The sequence below is a fragment of the Cebus imitator genome, unplaced genomic scaffold (genome assembly GCF_001604975.1).
Source record: "Cebus imitator isolate Cc_AM_T3 unplaced genomic scaffold, Cebus_imitator-1.0 Scaffold77, whole genome shotgun sequence".
Taxonomy (NCBI): Eukaryota; Metazoa; Chordata; class Mammalia; order Primates; family Cebidae; genus Cebus; species Cebus imitator.
The window spans coordinates 1872615-1894124 of record NW_016107392.1 but is presented as its reverse complement, the minus strand read 5'-3'; the positions used below and the strand labels follow the sequence as shown (position 1 = coordinate 1894124).

The 21510-nt window shown below is 40.6% G+C and overlaps 1 protein-coding gene across 1 annotated transcript in view; it reads left to right on the top strand.

Annotated features, from left to right (window-relative positions):
• EXOC4 (exocyst complex component 4) overlaps window positions 1–21404 on the top strand; it is an 808787-nt gene extending 787383 nt beyond the window's left edge. The window contains exon 18 of the mRNA XM_017532629.2: window positions 20641–21404. Coding sequence (XP_017388118.1) covers window positions 20641–20878 — 238 coding nt within the window. The 3' untranslated portion in view covers window positions 20879–21404. The remainder of the gene's footprint in view (window positions 1–20640) is intronic.
• The last annotated feature ends 106 nt before the right edge of the window (window positions 21405–21510 follow it).

Below are 21510 nucleotides of genomic sequence, written 5' to 3'. Positions count from 1 at the left end.
AATCCCAGCACTTTGGGAGGCTGAGGCTGGTGGATCATCTGAGATCAGGATCAAGACCAGCCTGGCCAATCTGGTAAAACCCTGTCTCTACTAAACATACAAAAATTAGCCAAGTGTGGTGGTGCACACCTGTAATCTCTGCTACTGGTGTGGGGGGCTGAGGCAGGAGAATTGCTTGAGCCCAGGAGAGGGAGGTTGCAATGAGCCGAAATTGCGCCACTGCACTTCAGCCTGGGCGACAGAGCAAGACTCCATCTCAAAAAATAAGTAAGTAAATAAATAAAATGCTGCCCCTTCCCCCACTGCAGTCTCCCTCATGGGTTTGGATGGTTTTTAGATGTCACATATTCCAGTCTAATCCATTTTTTTCCAGATATGGAAACTTAGGTCTAGTGGTATTGCATGGCATGATCGTGATCACTAGTTAGCTAGTACTGGAGCAAGAGCTGGAATAGATGCCTCGGAGACATCCTGTCCCGTCCACACTGTCACACAGCACATGAAGGAGCAGATCATTATTTTCTTAATGATACCCTGGCTGCGTTTGGTGGGGGTGGGATTTTATTCCCCCAAGCAACTATTACTGAAACACATCACTGCAGTTTTCCTGCTCCAATGGTTTGTAAACATTTACACCCCCCAGCCTGAGAAAACATTTGCAGAAACATTTGGGTCACAAATCAATGTTTGTCTCACTACCACATTTGAAATATTTCTCTGCAAACATTAGAAATGTTTGTCAGTAAAACAGATTCTCAACAGACGTATAAATCTGGAATGGGAGGGACACCTGCAGCCACCTGATTTGGGACATTCAGGTTCCTCCAGGGATAGCAGTTTCTTCCTGGCCCATAGGAACGTGTGACTTTGGGCATACCTTAGACTTTGACATTTCTCGGTGTAAACTATTAGGGGTAACTGAGGAGTGCTGTGGTTTTGGGTGAGGTTTGGAGGCAGCAAGTGAGTTCTCTTATGCGGCTGTGAATGGAGAGGAGTTGTTGAGAAGGAAGTGTAAAGAGAGGAGGCAGTTTGGCCAGGGCAGTGTCCCTGCAGAGAAGGACAGGCTGGGGCTTCCTGGATTCTTCCTCATTTTTCCTGCACTCCCCAGCACAGCCTCTGCAGCTCCAACACAGTCGTGCTGATTGGAAGTGGAGTCTTTAAAATAACCTTGGTTTGCAGCCCTGGCCTGATCAGTGATGGAGGGTGGTCCAGGGACTGGATCAGCAGTTTGGTGTCCAGGCAGACGGGCTGAATCCTAACTCTATTTCTGAGTCATGGATAATCTCAACTAAACCACCTCGCTGCCGGATGAAGCCCACTGGAGAAGAGCTCAAAGGAGCCTGTCCAGAGTTTGCTCAAGGGAGTCGTTGTCACCACCCTCCTCCCATTTTGTTTTCTCCACTGATAGGCAGATCGTGAGAGCAGCACTTCCTCTGAGTCACAGGAAGTAATTAATAAGGCCACATCCTGCTCACTGACATCCCCACCGAGACATGTGAGGCGCCTGTGGAAGATGATGAGATTTTTTGAAAGCACTGGAAATTACGAGACCGATTCTAAAGGCAGCCAGTGTGAGGGAAATGGCACCTCTGCTGTGTGTTGCCTACCACTGTCTTCTGCAGGATTTGTAAAAAAAAAACTAGGTTCAGGTTTCCAGGCTACTTTTGCTGCCTTTTGAACAGCGTCTACTTTTTCTGCTAGGGATCATTATGTATTTTCTTTGACACCTGTTTCTGCTGAGATCACAGGCCATCCTGGTCACCACCTTGCTGTCTAGAACAGCCTAAGCTCAACTGTGAAGAGTCATCCATTACCACAAATGAAGATCTGAAGGTCCGCTCTATAAAACAGCAGACAATGGCAAGGCATCTCCCCCTTCACTTTAATGTAGCACAAGTTAGCACAACATGCACACTTGGAGCAGTCATCTGCACCTCAGTTGCCAGCTCCCCACATCCAATACCTGTTAATATTCTCTTGCCAGATACTTATGTTCACATAGCACTTTACAGTCAACATAGGGCTTTCACAAATCTGATTTCAGTGGGTCTCTTGATGAGTAAACATTTTTGTCTCCCCAAGCATTTTCTGATTTGAACTATTTTCTCACAGCCTAACTCAGCAGTTTTCCTGGGATGATGTGTGGGAGGTAGGGTAGGATAGTATATTGCTATATAGTCAAACTTTAACCCTGAAAGAATAAAAGAATTCAGTTCTTGTGCCATTGTTAACTAGCCAGGTGACCTTAGGCAGGTGTTTTGCCTTTGGAGCCTCAGGTTGTGAGGACTAAATGAGGTGTATGTGAAAGGACCTGGTATATAGTAAGTGTTAAATGCTAACTGCTCCCCCTAATTGTGGTCCTTCTTAATAATAAACATTAACAGAATCATTAATGAATCTTTGGCTGAATTATACTTCTATCATGCATAGAGTTGTTCCCAATTCTAACCCATATTTCTTGTAAGGGTTACTCCTTGCTAGTTATCAGTGTTTCTTGAGAATTGTATGTAGGGATGGAGAGAGTTCAAAGGCATTCAGTACAAAGATTCTGGGGGTCCGTAATCTTACAAAAGTGTAGCTCCATGAGACATGACTTTAATACATTTCCAGGGCACTTAGTGAAAATATGAGCTAGTCAAGATGTTGCCATATCTGTCAGCTTACAGAATCTTCCCTGCAATGATTGCAGGAGAACGTGGAACTGCAGCAAACATACAAACAGTATTGGCTGTGAACAAATGTCTTCAGTATAGTTAAGAAGTCAGGGTTCCAGTTTATAGGATTTGCATTTTTATAACAGCTTTATTGAGATATAATTTACATACCATAAACATTAACTCTTTTAATATGTGCAATTCGTTGGTTTTTAGTCCAGTCACAGAGTCACATCGCCATTGTCACCAGCTAGTTTTGGAGCATTTTCATCACCCCAGAAGAGACTCTATCCATTAGCAGTCACTCCTCATTCCCCCAAATGCTACCCCTGGCAGTCACACATCTACTTTCTGTCTCTGTGGTTTGCCCCTTCTAGATAGATCATAGAAATGGAACTACACAATATTTGGTCTTTTGTGGCTAGCTTGTTTCAGTTAGCAGAATATTTCCAAGATTTATGAAATTAGCACTTAATAACAGGGTGTGAGACAGTTAAAAATATACTCAGGTACGCATCCCAACACCTGGCCTACAGCCTGCTCTCTTTTTCATCTCCCTTTTCTGTAGGGGTGGGGAGAAGGAAGCTAAGGTATTTATATAGAAGTATTATGACATACACACAGTAAATGGCACAGATCTTAAGTACACAGCTTGATTCCTCTTGACAAAGAGAATATACTCTAATAACCATCACTCCTATAAAATTAGGGAATATTCAACCACCTCAAGGCTGGGCACGATGGGTCATGCCCATAAACCCAGCACTTTGGGAGGCTGAGGCAGGTGGATCGCTTGAGGCCAGGAGTTCAAGACCAGCCTGGCCAACATGGTGAAACCCCATCTCTAATAAAAATAAAAAATTAGCCAGATGTGGGTAGTCCCAGCTACTTGGGAGGCTGAGGCAGGAGAATCGCTTGAACCTGGGAGGCAGAGATTGCAGTGAGCCGAGATTACACCACTGCATTCCAGCCTGGGCAACAGAGTGAGACTCTGTCTCCAAAAAAAAAGGGCTCAGATTGTCCACTCCTAGTCATCACCCTCACCACAGGCATTTCCTGATTTTGTTTGATTTTTCTTTTCAGGGTTTGTTTCCCTGTATATGTGTTAATACAGGTAGTATGTAGTCTCCCAAGCCCGGGAGACCTTTCCCCAGCACTCCAGGCCTCAGTTACCTACATTCGTTAATGCTGGTTCCCAGGAAAACAAAGCAGCACTGGGCACTCAGGACCCACAGCCTCCTCTTCTGAACCCGGGGACTCACATGCCTTTGCGTTCCCTCCTCGTTTTTGTCCTCAGCTTTCCTTCCAAACACCAGCATGCTCTCAGCACAGCTCATCGCAAGAAACAGTTCAGGGGAGTGGGACGGGCTATGGGAGGAGCATTGACCCCCATCAGGGACAATTTGGGGCACATGTTGAGCTCCAAAGGCAGATGTTTTGAGGAGGACTCCTAATTATGACAGAGGCAGCCTTGCACACTGGATGCCAGCCAGCCTCTGCCATTAACTTGCCTACCTCCTCACCAGTGTGTTCAAACAGGTACTGCTCTTACGAAATTACGTGTGTTAGCTGGCTCTTCAGAAATGAAATATCTTTTCTTAAAGAAATTAAGGTTTCATTTTAAATTCACTTTATGCTTTTTGAAAAACTTTAGTTTTTGTGTGGTCCAGAGCTATAGGTTAGCATTAGCATTTAAATAGAGGCATTAAACTTGCCTGAAGACTTTCCTCTCATAATGTTGCCCTTTCTAAGAGGCTTCTTTCAAATCAGATACTTTTTCGTCCTAAAAAAAGAATGCAAATGCTCTCTATATTTTTCCCATCAAAGTCCTTTTTTCTTTATATATAGACTTATGAGAACCACATTGTGGAGCAGCCTCAGTATTAGTCGTTTTATATGCAAAGGGCCACGTTAAAAAAAATTGCTATTCTCTCGTACAATGCATGATTTTCTCTGCTGACTCTCAGGATGTATTTTCCTATGGTTAATTTTATCCTATTATATCTCATTCCACTCCAGACACCCCCCACTCAAGGCACAAATCCCAGTTCTACACTAAGAATCTAATGTAAGCTCTGGCTATATAACAGTGACTCGGGGAGTTCCCAGTGCCCCAAGAAGATCCCCGTGACTTTAGAAGAGTCAAAGCTTGAGCTTTGGAATTGGATGAACTAGAGTTTGAATCGTGTTCATCACAAGGAGGTTTTGTGATCCTCTTCTCTGACCCTTTATTCATCTGCCAAATTAAGGCTATGAAAGCCTTTCTTGTATGTTTGTCAAGAGTTTAAATGAGATCATATTTGTACTCCTAATTTATACTTTATGCTCTTAGATCCTGTAACCTAACCAGACAGGTTCTTCCTGCCTGCTGCACAAATAAAGACCATGGCATTGCAGTAAAGAAAGAGTTTAACAGACGCAAGGCTGGCCATGCCACACAGTAGATGGAGTTATTACTCAAATCAGTCTCCCCAGAAATTCAGGGACTGGCATTTTCAAGGATAAATTGGTGGGCAGGGGATCAGAAAGTGGGGAGTGCTGATTGGTTGGGTCAGAGATGAAATCATAGGGAACTGAAGCTATTCTCTTGCACTGAGTCAGTTCCTGGGTGGGGCTGACAAGACCAGATGAGCCAGTGTATTAATCTGGGTGGTGCCAGCAGATCCACTGAGCGTAGGGTCTGCAAAATATCTCAAGCGCTGATCTTAGGTTTAACAATAGTGATGTTATTCCCGGGAGCAATTTGGGGAGGTTTAGAATTTTGCAGCCTCTAGCTGAGTGACTCCTAAGCCATAATTTTGAATCTTATAGCTAATTTGTTAGTCGTGCAAAGACAGTCTCGTCCCCAGGCAGGAAGGGATTTGTTTTGAGAAAGTGCTGTTGTCATCAAAGTTTAACTGTAAGCTAAGTTCCTCTCAAAGTTAGTACAGCATATGCCCAGGAACAAGCAAGGACAGCTTGGGAGTTAGAAGCAAGATAGAGTCTGTTAGGTCAGGGTCTCTTTCACTTTAATAACTTTCTTGGTTATAATTTTTGCAAAGGCAGTTTCAATCCCCCTCCCTCACATTTCAGCCAGATCAGTTGAGGAGTAGGGTAAGAGGAACCTTTGAGTAAAAGGTGTCCTCTTTTGTTTCTTATGTTCTTACTGCCAGCCTTCTCTTTCCTCATAGCCTCCGTCCTCATCTCAGTACAGCTGTGTGAACTGTAATGGTTCCAGGTCAGAGTGGACCTGAAGGAGACATACTAGAGGTGAGAGCCTGATATGTTGTTCTTTACTGAGGTGCCAGCACCCTTCTCTCTTTGAGGTTGGTTTTGTTCAGCTGCAAGCCTGGGGACGTGGAGTTGTGAGGAAACCTTCTAGAAGATTGGCGTGGTCTGATACTAGAAAAGAAAAATAGCCAGGTTGCCCAATAGTCTGAAGGCTTTCTCACCCTCAGGTCCGTCCTCCATACTGCACCTGGAAAGATCTTTCTAAAACACAGTTGTCATCATGTGTGACTTCTTTCTAAAATCGTCTGTTTCCAGATTCCTCCCCATCAACAACAGCATTGGTTCCAAATGCGAGGGTGTATGTAAACTGAAGCTGATTGTCCTCATCCATAGGAAAATTAGAAAAATAATGACTGTACTTTGTGTTTTTCTCATAAAAAATGACTAAGAGTTTCTGAGTTTCCCACATAATAAAACATTTAATCTTTTTCTGTGATTATTTTCTTTCTAATTGGGGAGTGTTAAAATTCCTTCTTTTATGAAATCCTGGTAATAGATGGTAATTATTTTGTTTGAATAACCTAGGCAAAATAAAGGTTAATTCCTTCCACTCACCCATGAAAGTCCAAAGTCTTAGCATGGCCCACAGGTCTGTTATGCCCTAGGCCCAGCTTGCCTTGCTAACCTTTCCTTCTCCTTGCCCTTCCCCACACCCCATGCACTCTAGTGAGAAATAAACCACTTGTCATTTTCCCCAAATACTGTATTCTTCCTACTCTCCCACCCAGTTCACACATTCTGTTTCCTTTGCTTGTGGAGGACTTGCTTTCCTTCATATTTGCCTCATTGTTGACAATTTCCCCTTCTCTAATAAGCTTTCCCTGGCTGCTCTCAGAAGCCTACAACCCCTCCTGCCTACTATCTTAGAGAATCTCCTCCATACCTTTATTATAGCCACTGTCACATTACTGTAAGTACATACAGTGCCTGGCTACTGCTACTTTCATACCAGACTCTGCATCACCAGAGAACAAGGTACTTAACCTCTGCATCCCCAGTATCTACCGTATACCACCTGGTACGTCACCGATACTGAAGTATTTGTTGAGAAAGTAAACAAATTTAAAAAGGACTTTGAAAGGTACTATATAAGCAGTGAGGATGGTACAGAGAGTCTTAAGACACAGTCTTTGACATCAAGAAGCCTGCAGTCTAGGTGAGAATAATAAATACATGTAATGGTACATCCACACAACTGAGTACTCTGTCACCATTAAGAAGAATGAGGCAGGTTGATAGGTACTGAAATGGAACCTTCTCCCAGCTCCATTGTTAAATAGAAAAAGTAAGGTGCAGAACAGCATATATACACCATTTATCTTTAAATATATTTGTGTGTCTGTACATAAACACATACTCAAGAAAGACTGTGCTTGTCTATGTATAAAATATATTTGGAAGGATACCCTGGAAACTAGTAACAATAATTATCTCTAGAAAAGGAAATGGTAGGAGAGAAGCTTTGCATTATATACTTATTTTGGACCTTTATCTTTTTATATAACAAAAATATTATGTACCAGGCACTGTTCTAAGCACTTTACAAATATTAACTTGCTTATTCTTCTTCAGAATCCTATGAGCTCGGTACTATCAATATCCTCATTTTACAAATGAGGAAACTGAAGCCTATGGATTAAATAACTTTCCCAAGTTCACACAGCTAGTAAGTAAATACCCTAGTAACCTTTTTTATTCTATTGTCAGCTCAAAAAGAATATTAAGAGTTGTTTTTTAAAAAGATATGATTCTGCATGATACACGGGAAGTGGGTGACCTATGGAATAAGTGACATAGTAGAAATAAATTGCTCAGGATAGCTTCATAGAAGGTAGAGGATTTTGCAGTTTTGAATATGAAGTAGGCTCTGGATACTTAGAGCCAAAAGGTACTAAGTATTTTTCAGGGGACAGTGAGTAGCTCAGTTTGGCTTGAATGGAAGGTAGAGAAGAATTGGGAGAAAAGGTGGAATACACATCATGTCTTTAGAAGGCCCTGGATGTCAGTGTTGGAAGTTTGGACTTGATTCTGTTAGCACTAGTGAACACACGAGGTTTGTTTTTTTTTTTATTAAACACAGAACAGCGATATGGTCCAACTAAGAACTGAGGGTTAGTCTAGGAGGCGTAAATGATGAGGAGGCCAGTTAAGAGGCAACTGTAACAAGCCAATGAGAAGTGTGTAGGACCTGTGATAGTGCGATTGGAAAGGAGAAATGAACATGAAAGATGTTGCATTGATAGACCTGGTGACAATTGGGCAAAAGAAATGAAGGAGAGTGAAGATTCAAGGTGACACTGAGATTTGAAGTTTTGCAAGCTAGTTCTGTTAAGCAAAATTCATAGTTAGGGAGGCCACCTGACAAGGGCAGCTGATAGAAACATCTGGAAACAAGTGAAAATGAAACTTTGATCTATTGAGAGAGCAGATCTTGAGAGAGACATCTGAGCATCACATGCACAGATAAGACTTTTAGAAGCAGAGAGAGAAGAATGGAGGGCCCCCACCTGACTGGCAGGAACACCTACAGCAGGCAGACACAGAGCCAATAGCAGAATCAGAAAAAGAACTCAGAGGAAGCTGAGAGAAGTGCTTGAAAAATGTGACTCAGTAACAGTTGAATTTAGGATGGAAAACTGTCAAGGAAAATAGGACTTAGCAAACTCCACTGCATCCATGAGGACATCATTGATGACCCTTTTCATAGACACAATGGTGGCAGTAGAAGGACAGGCAGTGAATACAAATGATTTGTTCAAGAAATTCAGCAATGAAAGGGAGAAAAGACACAAGGGGAGAAATGGAGTGGACAGGATCACTTAAAAGGGCTTGGGGTTTGTTGCTTGATTTGTTTTTCCAAAATATGAGAAGCATAAGGATGTTTCAAGCAGACATGAAAGAACCAGTGAAAAGGGAAGATACTGGATACAAGAGTTAAAAACAAAACAAAAACCCAGCAGAGTCTTGAAAGCATTGGGAAGGGTGAGGATCAAAGGCATAGGGTTAATCTTATAAAAAGAAAAGGAACCCCCCTTCTTCTGAGTCAAGAGGGAAGGACTGATTTTTTTTCAATATATTTTGGTATAGAGGATGTGATAACTCATACGATTGTGAGACCCATAGAGATAATATATACATGAACAGTGACCAATACAGACTACAGAGGAGTATGCAACAAAAGTTAGCAATTTTTTTAATCATTTTTACATAGCAGGTGCTCTATCATATCATTTGATTAATCTTCAGACCTAACCTGTGATGTAATATTATGTATCCCATGTCTAAATGAAGAAACTGAAGTTGAGACAGGTTCAGAAATTTCCAGTCATGCTTCTTAGGTGAAAGATGAATTCATGTCTAAATCTGCCAGAGAATGAAAAAGCTGAGAAGGATTACAGATCACTAGCCAAAACATGGGTCTCTTTTCTCCCACTTTTCCATTAGCGGCCATTATCCTGACCATCTCCCCCCGGAGTTACATCAGAATAATCTTTGTGTTTTATACGGATCAATTATTTCATTCATAGTTCCTCTCTTCCCAGTGTCGGAGAATCATAGACTGGTTTTTAGATCATATGCCATACTTAATGAAATGTGTAGACTATCAGCTGTCTCATTTATTCATTCTTTTTCATTTACTCAGCACTCACTAGCTACCTTCTCAGGCCAAGGGGTAAGAGCAAGTTGAATATAGAATTCAGCCCTGCTCTCATAGAACCTGCATTGGAGGAGGGAGAAGCAGATATTTGTTCATGTAATAAATGCTTCTACCTTCTTACTCTGTCCAGCCACTGTTCTTAATCATTTAAGCCCTGGGACAAACCCCATGTTACTATTTCCTTTCCTCAGATGAAAAGAATAAGGCACAGTGAAATTAATAACTTGCCCAAAGTCATACAAATAGGAAGAGGCAGAACTGGGTTTAAATCCCAGGCCACTGGCTCCTGAGTGCATGATCTTAACCATTATATATGCTGATCAAAATATCTCTGATTTTATATATACATATATTTAAATATATAATTTAAAATATATTTTGGAAATATATTTTTTAGATGGAGATGAGTGCTAAAAAGAAAATTAAAGATCATTTAAAGGACAAAGCTTGATGAGGATGGGGCAAGTATCATTTACAATAAGGTGGTCAGGGAAAACCTCACTTATTGATAAGTAGACATTTAAGCAAAAATTGACCTAAATCTCTTTTAATCTTCAATTTTTCTCCAACCTACTGTCCCTTTAATCCCATCTGATGCTCTTTTCCGATTTTCTTTCAACTGGCTTGCATTGTAAAGCAAAAAAAAGAACTGTGAAGCACAACAAAGATAGATTATTGTCCCTTCCTTGTCCTATAGCTGGTACTTTTTATTTTACTTTAATTTTTTTAATAATTTTTTCTAAGATAGAGTCTCGCTCTGTCACCCAGGCTGGAGTGCAATGGTGCGATCTTGGCTCACTGCAACCTCTGCCTCCCAAGTAGCTGGGTCTACAGATGTATGCTACCACACTCAGCTAATTTTTTGTATTTTTGGTAGCGATAGGGTTGTGCCATGTTTGGCAGGCTGGTCTCGAACCCCTGCCTCAACTCCTGAACTCCTGTTTCACCTGCCTCAGCCTCCCAAAGTGCTGGGATTACAGAAGAACTGGTACTTTTTAAACAGGAAGTAAGAAATGCTCTAGTTCCATGCCCTTACCACCCACCCCAACATACCTGCCTCTTCCTCCCCACTCAGTGACCATTCACCCAGCTGTTCTAAGCTTTCTCCCAACTACTGAAGGAATACAGGAGGTTGGAATTTCTCCCAGACAAATTCACTTGGGTTTTTTTAAAGATGAATCTGTTTTCATTACTTGCTTCCCATAATTCCAGATTCCCTGGGGTCCTTGATGTGATCTGTCTTTCTTGTTGCCATTCACAGCCCTTCCCCGTTTACTAACATTGGCCCTTTTCACCACTCTGTGTCTTCCTGTGCATTATGAAGGTTTTAAGTGAGATCAGTTCTAAAGGCAGCATCCTTAGCATTCACTAGATGCTTCTTTTGTGCATTTGTTGACTTGCTGTTATCATTATCCTCTGTTTGTTTTTCAGCCCGTGTCCTATCAAGGGTAGCCATTCAGAATTTCATTTTGCTAGTTATATTTTTCTAGAGGCACTGTATCAAATGGTTCACTGACATCCAAATATATATCACCCACAGCAGTCTCTTCATCCCCAAACTCACATTGCTATCCAAAGCTATCCATCACATTTGTCAGAGTATTTGGGTCTTTAATTAAATCTGCTGGATATTGTTCATATTTCCATTAGTTCCTTTCTAGTTAGTCTATTATTTTTCTAATTGACATCTGTTCTGAGTCACGTATCCTTGAGTCTCAGGTGGCCCATTTTGTAGCTTTAGTTTATTTAGGTTTTCTCTCTTTCATAAATTACCTGAGGATTTAGTTAATATACCCTCAAGTGTTTGCCACTGGGACCTGCTGATTTGCATATGCTCACATTTCTCAAATAATCCACTGAGTTTTTTTATTCTTCCACCAAACCTTGTGTGTGTGTGTGTGTGTGTGTGTGTGTGTGTGTGTGTGTGGACCTTCAGCCTTAAAAGATGTGGTCTTATGTCTCAGCAAAGTAGGGAGATCTTCTACAATTTCAAGAACTCTACTGGAGTCACTAAGCAGGAGAAGAAGGCCAAGAATCAGGGTTTGAGTGACTCAGCCAAGTGATGGCTGAATAGCAGTCCTTGTGTCTTAAGCCTCCCAGCAGCTGTAGTGGGTTGCAGTAAACTCTCCATTCAGCCTCGCCCGACCCTGTCTAAACATCACTGTGAGGTAGCCGGCTAGGGGCAGAGTCAATGGCCAAAGAACAGAATGAATTGGCATCTGCCAGAATCAACCATTACCTTGGCCTCACTGGCATCATGCTCATCATGTTCTCTTTGATGGGAGCATATGTTACCGTCAAAGCCATGCATTCCATGCCTGTTCCCACTGACCATTCTCATCACACACTCACAGGTAGGGCAAGACCCAGTATTATAAATACAGAAAGCCTATTACCCATTCACTGCAGTATCTCACTTCTAACTCTGGTCATCACTTGGAGCAGAAGCATTGGTTTTATCCCTTCTCCAGGGCACTCCCAACTATTTTTGCCTTTCTTATGTACCAGGAGACAGGGGCAGGCAGGCAGACTGCCAAGTCCTAGTTTTGCTTTACTTTAAATTAAAACATTTACTTCGTGCCTTGGGTATTTTTTATCTGGGCCTGGATTGGATTTTAAAAATAAATGAATAAATAAAAGAAGCTTCTTGAAGCCAAGGACTATACCCTTCTATATGATTTTAACATTTAAAATATTATTGGAGTTTCCTAAGCACGAGTAATAACATTAGGTTTTGCTTTGAAGAAATCCTTTGCATTATTTATTGAAAAATTAATAATGTGATTTTATTACTAAAAATTGAAAAAGCCATAGGGCTTCTCAACAGTTGTTTCCCAGATTGCTAATCTGAAAAATGTAGATAATACACAGTACAAGAGTCTTGTGCTAATTGGCTTAAATGTTATGTAGCTTTGTGGCCAGCAAAGTACATAATACAGTGTCTTTTTTATCAACCTATGATATTAGATAAATTGCCTTTAAAAATTGGAAAGACTCTCTAAATTGATATTTGATGAACTATTTTCTTAAATTGAAAAGACTCTGAAGTGATATTTAGCTCAGAATAGCACTTCTTAACCTGGACTCACCTTTTGATAATCAAAAGAACATTTACAGAAGTATGAGGCAAACACAATTATGAAAGTAAAATGAAGGTCCTAAATAAAAAATCACAGAACAAGAGGGTAATTCTATTCACTCTTTCATATTTCATTACTTGATAACATCAGAAGATGAATCCATCAGAATTGCCTTGGCAAGTACAAACAGAAATGTGCCTGATCAATATTTATTAAAACCTTCAAAATGGGAGAAGGAGTTGAGCAGACTTCTTAATGGACTGAATAATTATTCATACAAATGGGGTTTGACCAAAGGCAGTGCCAGACCAAAGAGACACAGTTTTAATTGTACTGAATTTAAAATGCAGAACTTCCTCCAGCCCTGTTGTAGAAAACTTAATTTAAAAAATTATCTGATGTAGCGGAGAGTGACATATGAATCCTTAAGTTGTTGAAGAGGACATTTCAACCATACATATTTATAAATTTAGAGTGTGTTCCACAGGTGGGGAGCAAAGTTGCTAGCTAAAAGAACAGAAGGAAATTTCCTCCCCATTTCAATGACTGTAACGGAGCTTCAGAGTATGTCATCATCTCGATGGTGATGGGGATGCCCTAGAGGAGTTCCTTGTCTCAAGTGTTTTTCTTTTCTGAAGAGAAATAAAGTAAAGTTCTGACTGCTGCTGTCTATCAAAAATGTCAGGATACGTTCCTGAGAGGAGTGAAACAGCTGACTTTAACTTTCAGCGTCTCCTCAGGAGAGCGCCATCCCTGCAGTATTGCTGAGGCGTGATGGTTATCAGAACAAGGCCAAGAGGTAACTGGTAACTGCCATTTAAGGATTACACCATTGATGAAGGGTGGGTGCGTGCATGTGTCACTATATATAAAAAACAGGTAGGTAGATGACCAATCAAAGAAGCCCAAGCAAGCCTTAAAGCAACAGATTCCCATGCTATCTTTAACTCTTGAATGATTTTCTGCTGCCACCAGCTGAGGGAATATAGGCAATATCTTTTCTAAAGACCATTCTTTACTTCTAGCATGTCCTGATCAGAACAAAAACCTGTACAATCTGTTGTGAGAAGTGTTAAAAAAAAATACCCCAATACAGAATATATACCTAATTGTACCACTAACTGTCTGAAATTATTTAGCTTTTCTCTAGCTTAGTTTTCTCATTCCTAAAATGGAAGTAACTTCAGCTTATTTCCAATTAGAATTTTCAATCATGTTTGTAATAAACTCTAAGCTCTTTGAAGGGGAATACATATAAGAGCAATTAGATTACACTTTTTAATAAACTAATTTATTCTTCTGACACACAGGATTACCATTTTTATTATTGATCTGGAAAGGTCATTTGAGCTGAGATTACACTTTTTTGGAGTGTTTTCAAATCAATTGCTACTGTGTCTTATCTACTATTGCTTGAAGAAAACTAGCTTCACCTAATTCTGATGGGGGCCCCATGATTATAAAGGACCAAGCAGGGGGTGCTATAAAGGTTTAAAATCCAAAAATGCCAGTGCGTAAATAGCATCTGCTGTAACCTGTTTGGCACACGAGAAACAGATCCAGAGAGCAGATGGCGTTTGCCTAAGGTCACATGGCTAGTTAGTAAGAAGGAATGAAAAACTTAACAGAATCTGAGTTTAGTTGATCTCTTAAATATTTACCTCACTAAGCTGTTCTGCTATAACATGACCTGTCAATTATTTATGAAATGATTATCTGATTTATGGATTATCCTGTTTTCTCTTGCCATTTCCCTGTTATCATAGGTATCATTGAGTGGGCAGAGAAAATAGGCATTTGCTGCTTCACTTGCCAATGTAGAGACTCATCTACTCTTGAGTTTTTATTAAAGTGCTCAAAGTTCTGTAGATATTGGCTAAAAATAATGTTGGCAGTTACAATTGATACAAAGTTTTATTCAGGTAAATTTTTCTCCCTCTCAAATTTCTATTTCAGAAGTCAGATTCAGCACATAATTCACTTGTTGACATTAATACTAGAGCTTTATCTCAGGAAGGACTATAAGAGAAAGTCTTTACCATGAAAATAATTATCTCCCTTCCCCAAAAAAGTACTGAATCAGAAGGACAATCAACTTTTGGGAAAAAAAGGTTACCTCATCCATTACCAGCTTGAAGGGTCAAAAAGGGAAGAAATAAAGAGGGGACAAAGTGAAAAAGCCAAAAATCTTTCTTGTAAACTCCCAAATTAAGTGTTAAATTTACAACATGACTGCATTACTTGGTTTGGAGCACAGAATTCCTAGATCAAATCCAGTGTTGTTCAAATATAACTGCAAACTTTGTACAAACGAATTTGAATTGCCACAATACTGGCTCATTGCATTACAATGAAAGGCAGAGCTGAGTATGGGAATTTTATTTAATTCATATTTCTGTACTCATGACTCAAAATGAGTCAATGATAAAAATATTCTTTTCAGTTCTTTTGCTTTTTATAGTTTCAAATATTTTTTATTAAGGTGGTTTTAGAGTAAATACAGGGCTGAAAGTCTTTCGTTTTGAGGCCTTAGACAAATCACTCATACTCTATAGAGCACACTTTTCTCATATGTAAAATGTAGATAATTGTAGTACTTATTTAAAAGGATTGAAATGCACCTAAAAACTAGACATTAATATTCTACAATCACAACAGATTCCAAAACCCAGCATGAGATATAGCTGTATATTTTAAAACACAGTTTTCATTCCGGGATCTAGAACTCCAAATTCCACCAAGAAGGCAGAGGCACAGCTTTCCTCCGGTACCTTGGACAGTTCCCCAGTCAGGGCCTTGTCATCCTTACGCGCAAAGTTTATGGAAAGCCTGCAGGTACAAGAGTTGCCATGGGTGGGAGTAGTTTATTTTAGTGAATATTTCTTCCCTGAATTTGCAAAGAAGGGAACTGAAACTGTTTCTAATCACTTCCAGGGATGCAGTACTGGCCTTTGCACTGAGTACACCAATGTGGGAGGTAGAGCCAGGGATGAGAAAACTCCCTGGCCCACTTGGCTATAAAAAATTATGAAAAGCTCTTAAAGAGAAGTCAGAAAAGCATTAGTACTCAAAGATAAAACAATATCAACAATTCGTTTATACACACACACATACCCACATACATTAAAAACGAATACATAGATGAAAAATTATTCAACCTCATGCAACACAAAAGAATGTGAGTTAGATACCGCCCATATGTTGTTGACAGGAGGATAAATTTATCGATAGAGCTTCTTTAGAAAGCAACTTGGCAGCATTGTCAAGTGTCCTAAATAATGTACTTATCTTTTAACTAATTCTGTTTTTAGAAATCTATCCATGAGAAAGAAAGCCTTTTCAGCAACAATTGAAGTATCCAATAGTGTTCCAACCTAAACATTTCAACTCTAAGAAAGAAATAGGCTAGAACACTGCATGTGCTGGAGGTGAACTACAAGAAAATATGCCAAACTGTGGTTTATCTATATGATGGAATTATGAGAAAACTTTCTTTATAGCCCATATATTCTATATGGCACATGTATTAACTTTCCAATCAGAGGAAGGTACAATTTTAATTTAAAACTTTAAAAAGATCTGCCCACCTTTCCAAAATACCCTGCATTTCCTTCCTGGTAGAAATGTTTTCAGGCAGAATGGATGAGAGAGAAAGAGTCACAGTGCAGTTCCCTTAAAATAAAGAACGAAGGAAAAAGCCACAGAGAACAGTCTGTTGGTAAAGCAAACACGATGAAGATAAGAGAAAATGATCTGTTTGCACCAGAACAAAGCATAAACATTGTCATGTTCTAGACTCTGCACATGAGACCGGTGTCTGTGAAATCACGCCTCCACTTCCCTGTCACTCCACTCCCTCACCCTCTCTGCTCATTACGCTTTGGGAACTGCTGCTCAAAGGCACACGGCATAGGGTAGGAGAAACCACAGCACTGCACACATCTCCTCCTAGAATGTTCCATCCACCAGGGTGACATGAAACTCTTTGATCTTCAGAATAAAATACTTGGTCTACATATAGCAATTGGATGCTGAATTATTGTAGGCTATGAAGAGGCTGTGAAGGGCTGCAAGCCATGAGCTAGAAAATATCTCAATCAAATGTGTATTCACTGATCCCATCCAGGCAGCCCAGCAAAGTGTCATTGAATGGAAAATGCATTGCCCTGGAAGCCATGGCTGCTATTTTAATGCTTGATGGTGAAGACCAAGCTTTCCATTTCCTGGGGCCTCAATAAGTGCTGATAAATTACTTATCCCTATTGGGTGACATGATTTCATTTCAGTCTGTCAGTGTTTATCATGGAAGCTCATTCAAATGGTATAGTTTGGAGGCATTTTTCTATTTTCTCTTCAGGGCACCTGGTAGCACCCTTTCCCCACCTCCAAGTGTAACTGTTGCTATGTCAGTTTAGTCATCTTTGCTCCTGGGTACCATTCTGAAAGATAAATGAATTTCATTCTGTCTTTAAATATTTATGATTCTTATGATCTAATATATCATCATGGTTATAGGGGATTTTTTTTCTCCCTAACTATAGAAAATACACCATCAATAACCTGTCAATTTTGTTGAATAACTCAGCTTTGCAATTCAGGGGCATTGTTCATCTGAGGCTCTTGAGGACTCTTTTAGTCTCTCAGTCCACTTCAGACTGTCATTCTGGGATTTATAAAGGTCTTCATTGCACAGAGGATATTGAAACATTAAGGACTTAAGTGGCTTGACCTTTATCACTCAGCACAGTGGAAGATCCAGGAGTAGAAATGCAGGCATCTTTGTTTTGTTGTTTGTTCCCAGCATGGAACAACGGCCTCTGTAGAAAACCAGCCAGTATCCCTGGAAACAATTCACCAGGTTTTTCAAAAGAAATCCAATTTCATCTGGCACGATGGGTTCAGTGTTACTTCTTAAGATAAATGATAAAAATATCAACATCCTAATACAAAGAAATCCAGTTATTTTGGTTTAATCTCAGTGAAAAGCATCACAAACCTTTTATTACTTCTGTAGCCTTCCCTGATGCGTTTAGGTCCGTGGCTGGAGGAGACAGGAGTGGTTCTGTAACTATTCGTCTACCAGGCAGACTCGGGGTGAGTCTTGGCTGGTTCAGAACCTTTAAGAAACATTGTGTCTGGGGATGGGGCCTCAGGAATCTGCACTTTTATAAGCACCCCAAGGTAATTCTTAGTTAGGTACCCTAAAGTTCAAGAAGGCTAGTCTAAAAACCGCAGCTTTCAGGATCCTTCTAGCTTTGAAAGAATCGTGAATCCCATATTTGCTCTCATTTCATTTGATAAATCTCAATGCATGCATGAGTTCTTCTTGAGCAATTTTAAAAATGTATATTCTTAGGAAGTTCCATTAATAGACAACTGTCTCCTTCACCTGTGCATCCACAGGAAACAGAATTAGATGACATAGGGCCTCATTTCTCAAAATAGGGAGCAATATCAGGAAGAGCAGGGGACATGCAAAGCTGTAGGATAAATATGAATATGATGCATCTTCCTGCAGCGTCAAGTTTTTCTTAGAAACAGTGTATTTAAAATTACAACAGATATATTGAGGAGTAGAATGCAAAGTTCACATGAGTTTTATGCTAAACGTGAAACTTCAAAAGATTTACTGGTTATAGCAGATACTGGCTTCTCATGCTCCTGGAAATGGAGTTTTTTTCTCCTCTTCTACCAAGTATTTTCGTCTACATTCAGGGTCACCCTGGACCAGTGATTGAAGTGTATCTGGTTCTGTGACGTTAAAATGAACACTCATTTTAAACCATGATAGAAAATTAGCCCCCTGTACACAGGGATGCTGACCAGTTTGCTCATTAACTGACCAGTCTGCAAACAGCACTTTCCATTTCTGCCACTGCTTAGGGAATATTCACAAAAGATTATTTCCCGTATTTTTTTAAAAGAGTGTGTTAATTAGAAAAGGAGGCTTAGCAGGAGGAAAAGAAGCTAACCATGTGAAAAGACACCGCAACTCTTCCCAACCACATTCCCCTTGTAAAAGCAATTAAATAAAATATGCCTGAAATTACGGAGTTCCTAGAATGTATTTCTTACCACAAAGATAGCTTCATTTTCCCATAGGAGGTTTTTTTTTTTTTTTTTTTTTTTTTTTTTTTTTTTTTCAAAATGTCCCTGCTGAGAAAGAAACACATTCAAGACCCTGAGTCTAATAATTCAGGATTTGCGAGCCAGTGATCCTGCTAAGCATGTAAGATTCCTTCACATCCAAGAGTTGCCTTGAGCACACTGCTTGGTTTTGTCCCCTCAATCTTGGCAAAGTTACCTTTCACGTCAGGAAGAGAGAAGTGATCAGTTGACAGACGAAGAGGAAAAAGAAGAAAAAAGGAAGTGAGAAGTGGGTAACACTCTTCTTCCTTTTGCTGTCAGAGTCAGTGTTGAACTTGACCTCCTGGGTAATTTGGAGTGGCCATGCAAGTCACAGCCTCAGAGTTCAGTAGACTCAGAGAGATAGCAGTGGCATATTATTGGTTTAAAGAATGGCAGGTAGCAGTCTTCTCCCCTTCCTGATTCCTGCCTTCATCTCCTTGCTGCATGGAAGCATCACTCTAATGCATATTTCTATTACAGGCATGAAGCTTTCTCCACCACCCAGGCCAATGTCTGTGCTGTTAAGTGGGTCTCAAGTCTCCTCTTTCTGCTTGAATTGTAACCAGTGCCCTCCCAGACCATTCTACATTCCATTGCCACATTAATCTTCCAGAAGCACAACTTTGAATGGCACCTCTGCTCTCTGGCAGAAAGCAGTACTTTCTGGGCTTAAATAGGTCTAAAGTCATAGCCTGATGTTCAGATGCTCTACATTGTGGCTTCAACAGCCTTATCCCAGGATTCTCTGCTATTCCTATGTACTCCCAATCTAACCAGATTATTCTTCCATGCCTTTGCTCATGCTCTTCCCTCCAACCAGCATTTCCTTCTTGGAAGCCCTGCCTAACAGAACCTTACCCCATATGAAGTCTTCCTTACACAGTCCCCTCAGTGTGGTGCAATTTCTCCTCCTCTGCTGTTAATTCCCTTGGACCTTACTTATGGCACGTATAACATTCTTGTGACTTGTCAAGTGTCCACAAAGAAACAGTCTTGAACTTAGAGTCAGAAACCTGGGGTCTTACCCTGGCATAGTCAGTTCCTGTCTTTGTGACATGGGCAAGCAGTCTAACTTCCCTGTGCTTCAGTCTTTGGGTCTGGGAAAAGGAGGTGTACCCCTGGGTGGAGTGAGGGGTAAGTGGTACAGTGCATGGGAATGAACTTGGTCAACGGCACTGGAATCCTTATGTCTCTGCTTTTCATGACCTTTCCTTCTTGTCTCTGAGCTACTTGAGGAAAGGGGCTGTGTCTTGCCCATCCTCATATTCTCCTATTGCTTTTATTATGTTACTATCACACATTAGCATGATGATAGTTCTAATAATAAATCTTTGTGAAGCACTATCATTCTGAGTGCTTTATACGTATTAATTAATTCAATGATTTCAATAACCCCAAGAGGTAGGTACCCACTTTATGGAGCAGACAACCATGTACAGTATTTCACAAAGCCTCCCATGAATAATGAATGAATGAGGGATTGAATGAGACAAAACCTGTTAGCAATACCTTCTTTCCTTCTTCAGGCTACACCCCTACTTTTCTTTTTTTCTCACATGGTAAATGCAAAATTAGCAGAAAATGTAGAATGAGCTGAGCCCCTGAAAGGTGTGTGGCCTCTCTGGGTCCTCATTTAGACTTCCCCTGAAGAGAGCTCCCGTGAGTTCCAAATGACAGAGCTTGTGGCTGTCGTGTTCTTTATTCTATTGGTAGGGCCTAGAACACTGCCTGCTGATGGATAATTATGAAGTAAGTAGAGGAATCAATGTATAGACAGCGTATTTGTCCCCTGGAGACCCATGCTACCAGTGCTGGAGCAGGTGAGCAGTGTTCTCTCTTGCTTTCTCAGGCAGTACTACGAGATGCTTTACAACACAGCCGATGAGCTCCTGAACCTGGTGGTGGACCAGGGTGTGAAGTACACGGAGCTGGAGTACATCCACGCCCTGACCCTGCTGCACCGCAGCCAGACGGGGGTGGGGGAACAGACCACCCAGAACATGAGGCTGCAGCGGCTCAAGGAGATCATCTGCGAGCAGGCTGCCATCAAGCAAGCCACCAAGGACAAGAAGATAACTACCGTTTAACAGCGCACACTGTGGTTGGTGGCGGGGGTCCCCTCAGTCACACTCACTTTTTTCCTTGGTATGTTATTGGGTATAATCTGAGCTTAGTTTTCTCTACACTGATGCTTTAGTGGAGAGGAGGTGTAAGGATTTTTTTTCTCTCTAGCTTTGGCTTTTCATATAAATGCTAAAGGAAGGCTATAGTACAGAGTGTTTGGGTTGAACTATTTTAATGCAGTCAAGACTAACGGGATGGGTGGGATAGGGAGGAAGGGGGTATCAAATGTTTAGACTCTGAAATACACGTGGATGGATTACTAATGAACATTTCCTTTATTACTCAGTATTTATATAATTTCAGCCTTGGAAAGTAGACTGCTACCTACGTTCTAGTCCCTTCCCAAAACCATTTAATTGAGTCCTATTACATAAACCGTGGGAGTTTTTCCTTTCCTGACCTTATCAGTTTACATTTCAATGAAATAAGTGTATGTGCATTGTTGTCTGTCTCTATTGCCAAAATCAAATAAATGGCTTCTCAGCTGGCTGCTGTTTACAACAAACGTCCTTAACCAAAACAGGACCTCTTTAGGGCTGGGAATTAAAGTTCTTTGATTCCAGTCCCTGGGACAGTTTTGTATGCTATATATTAT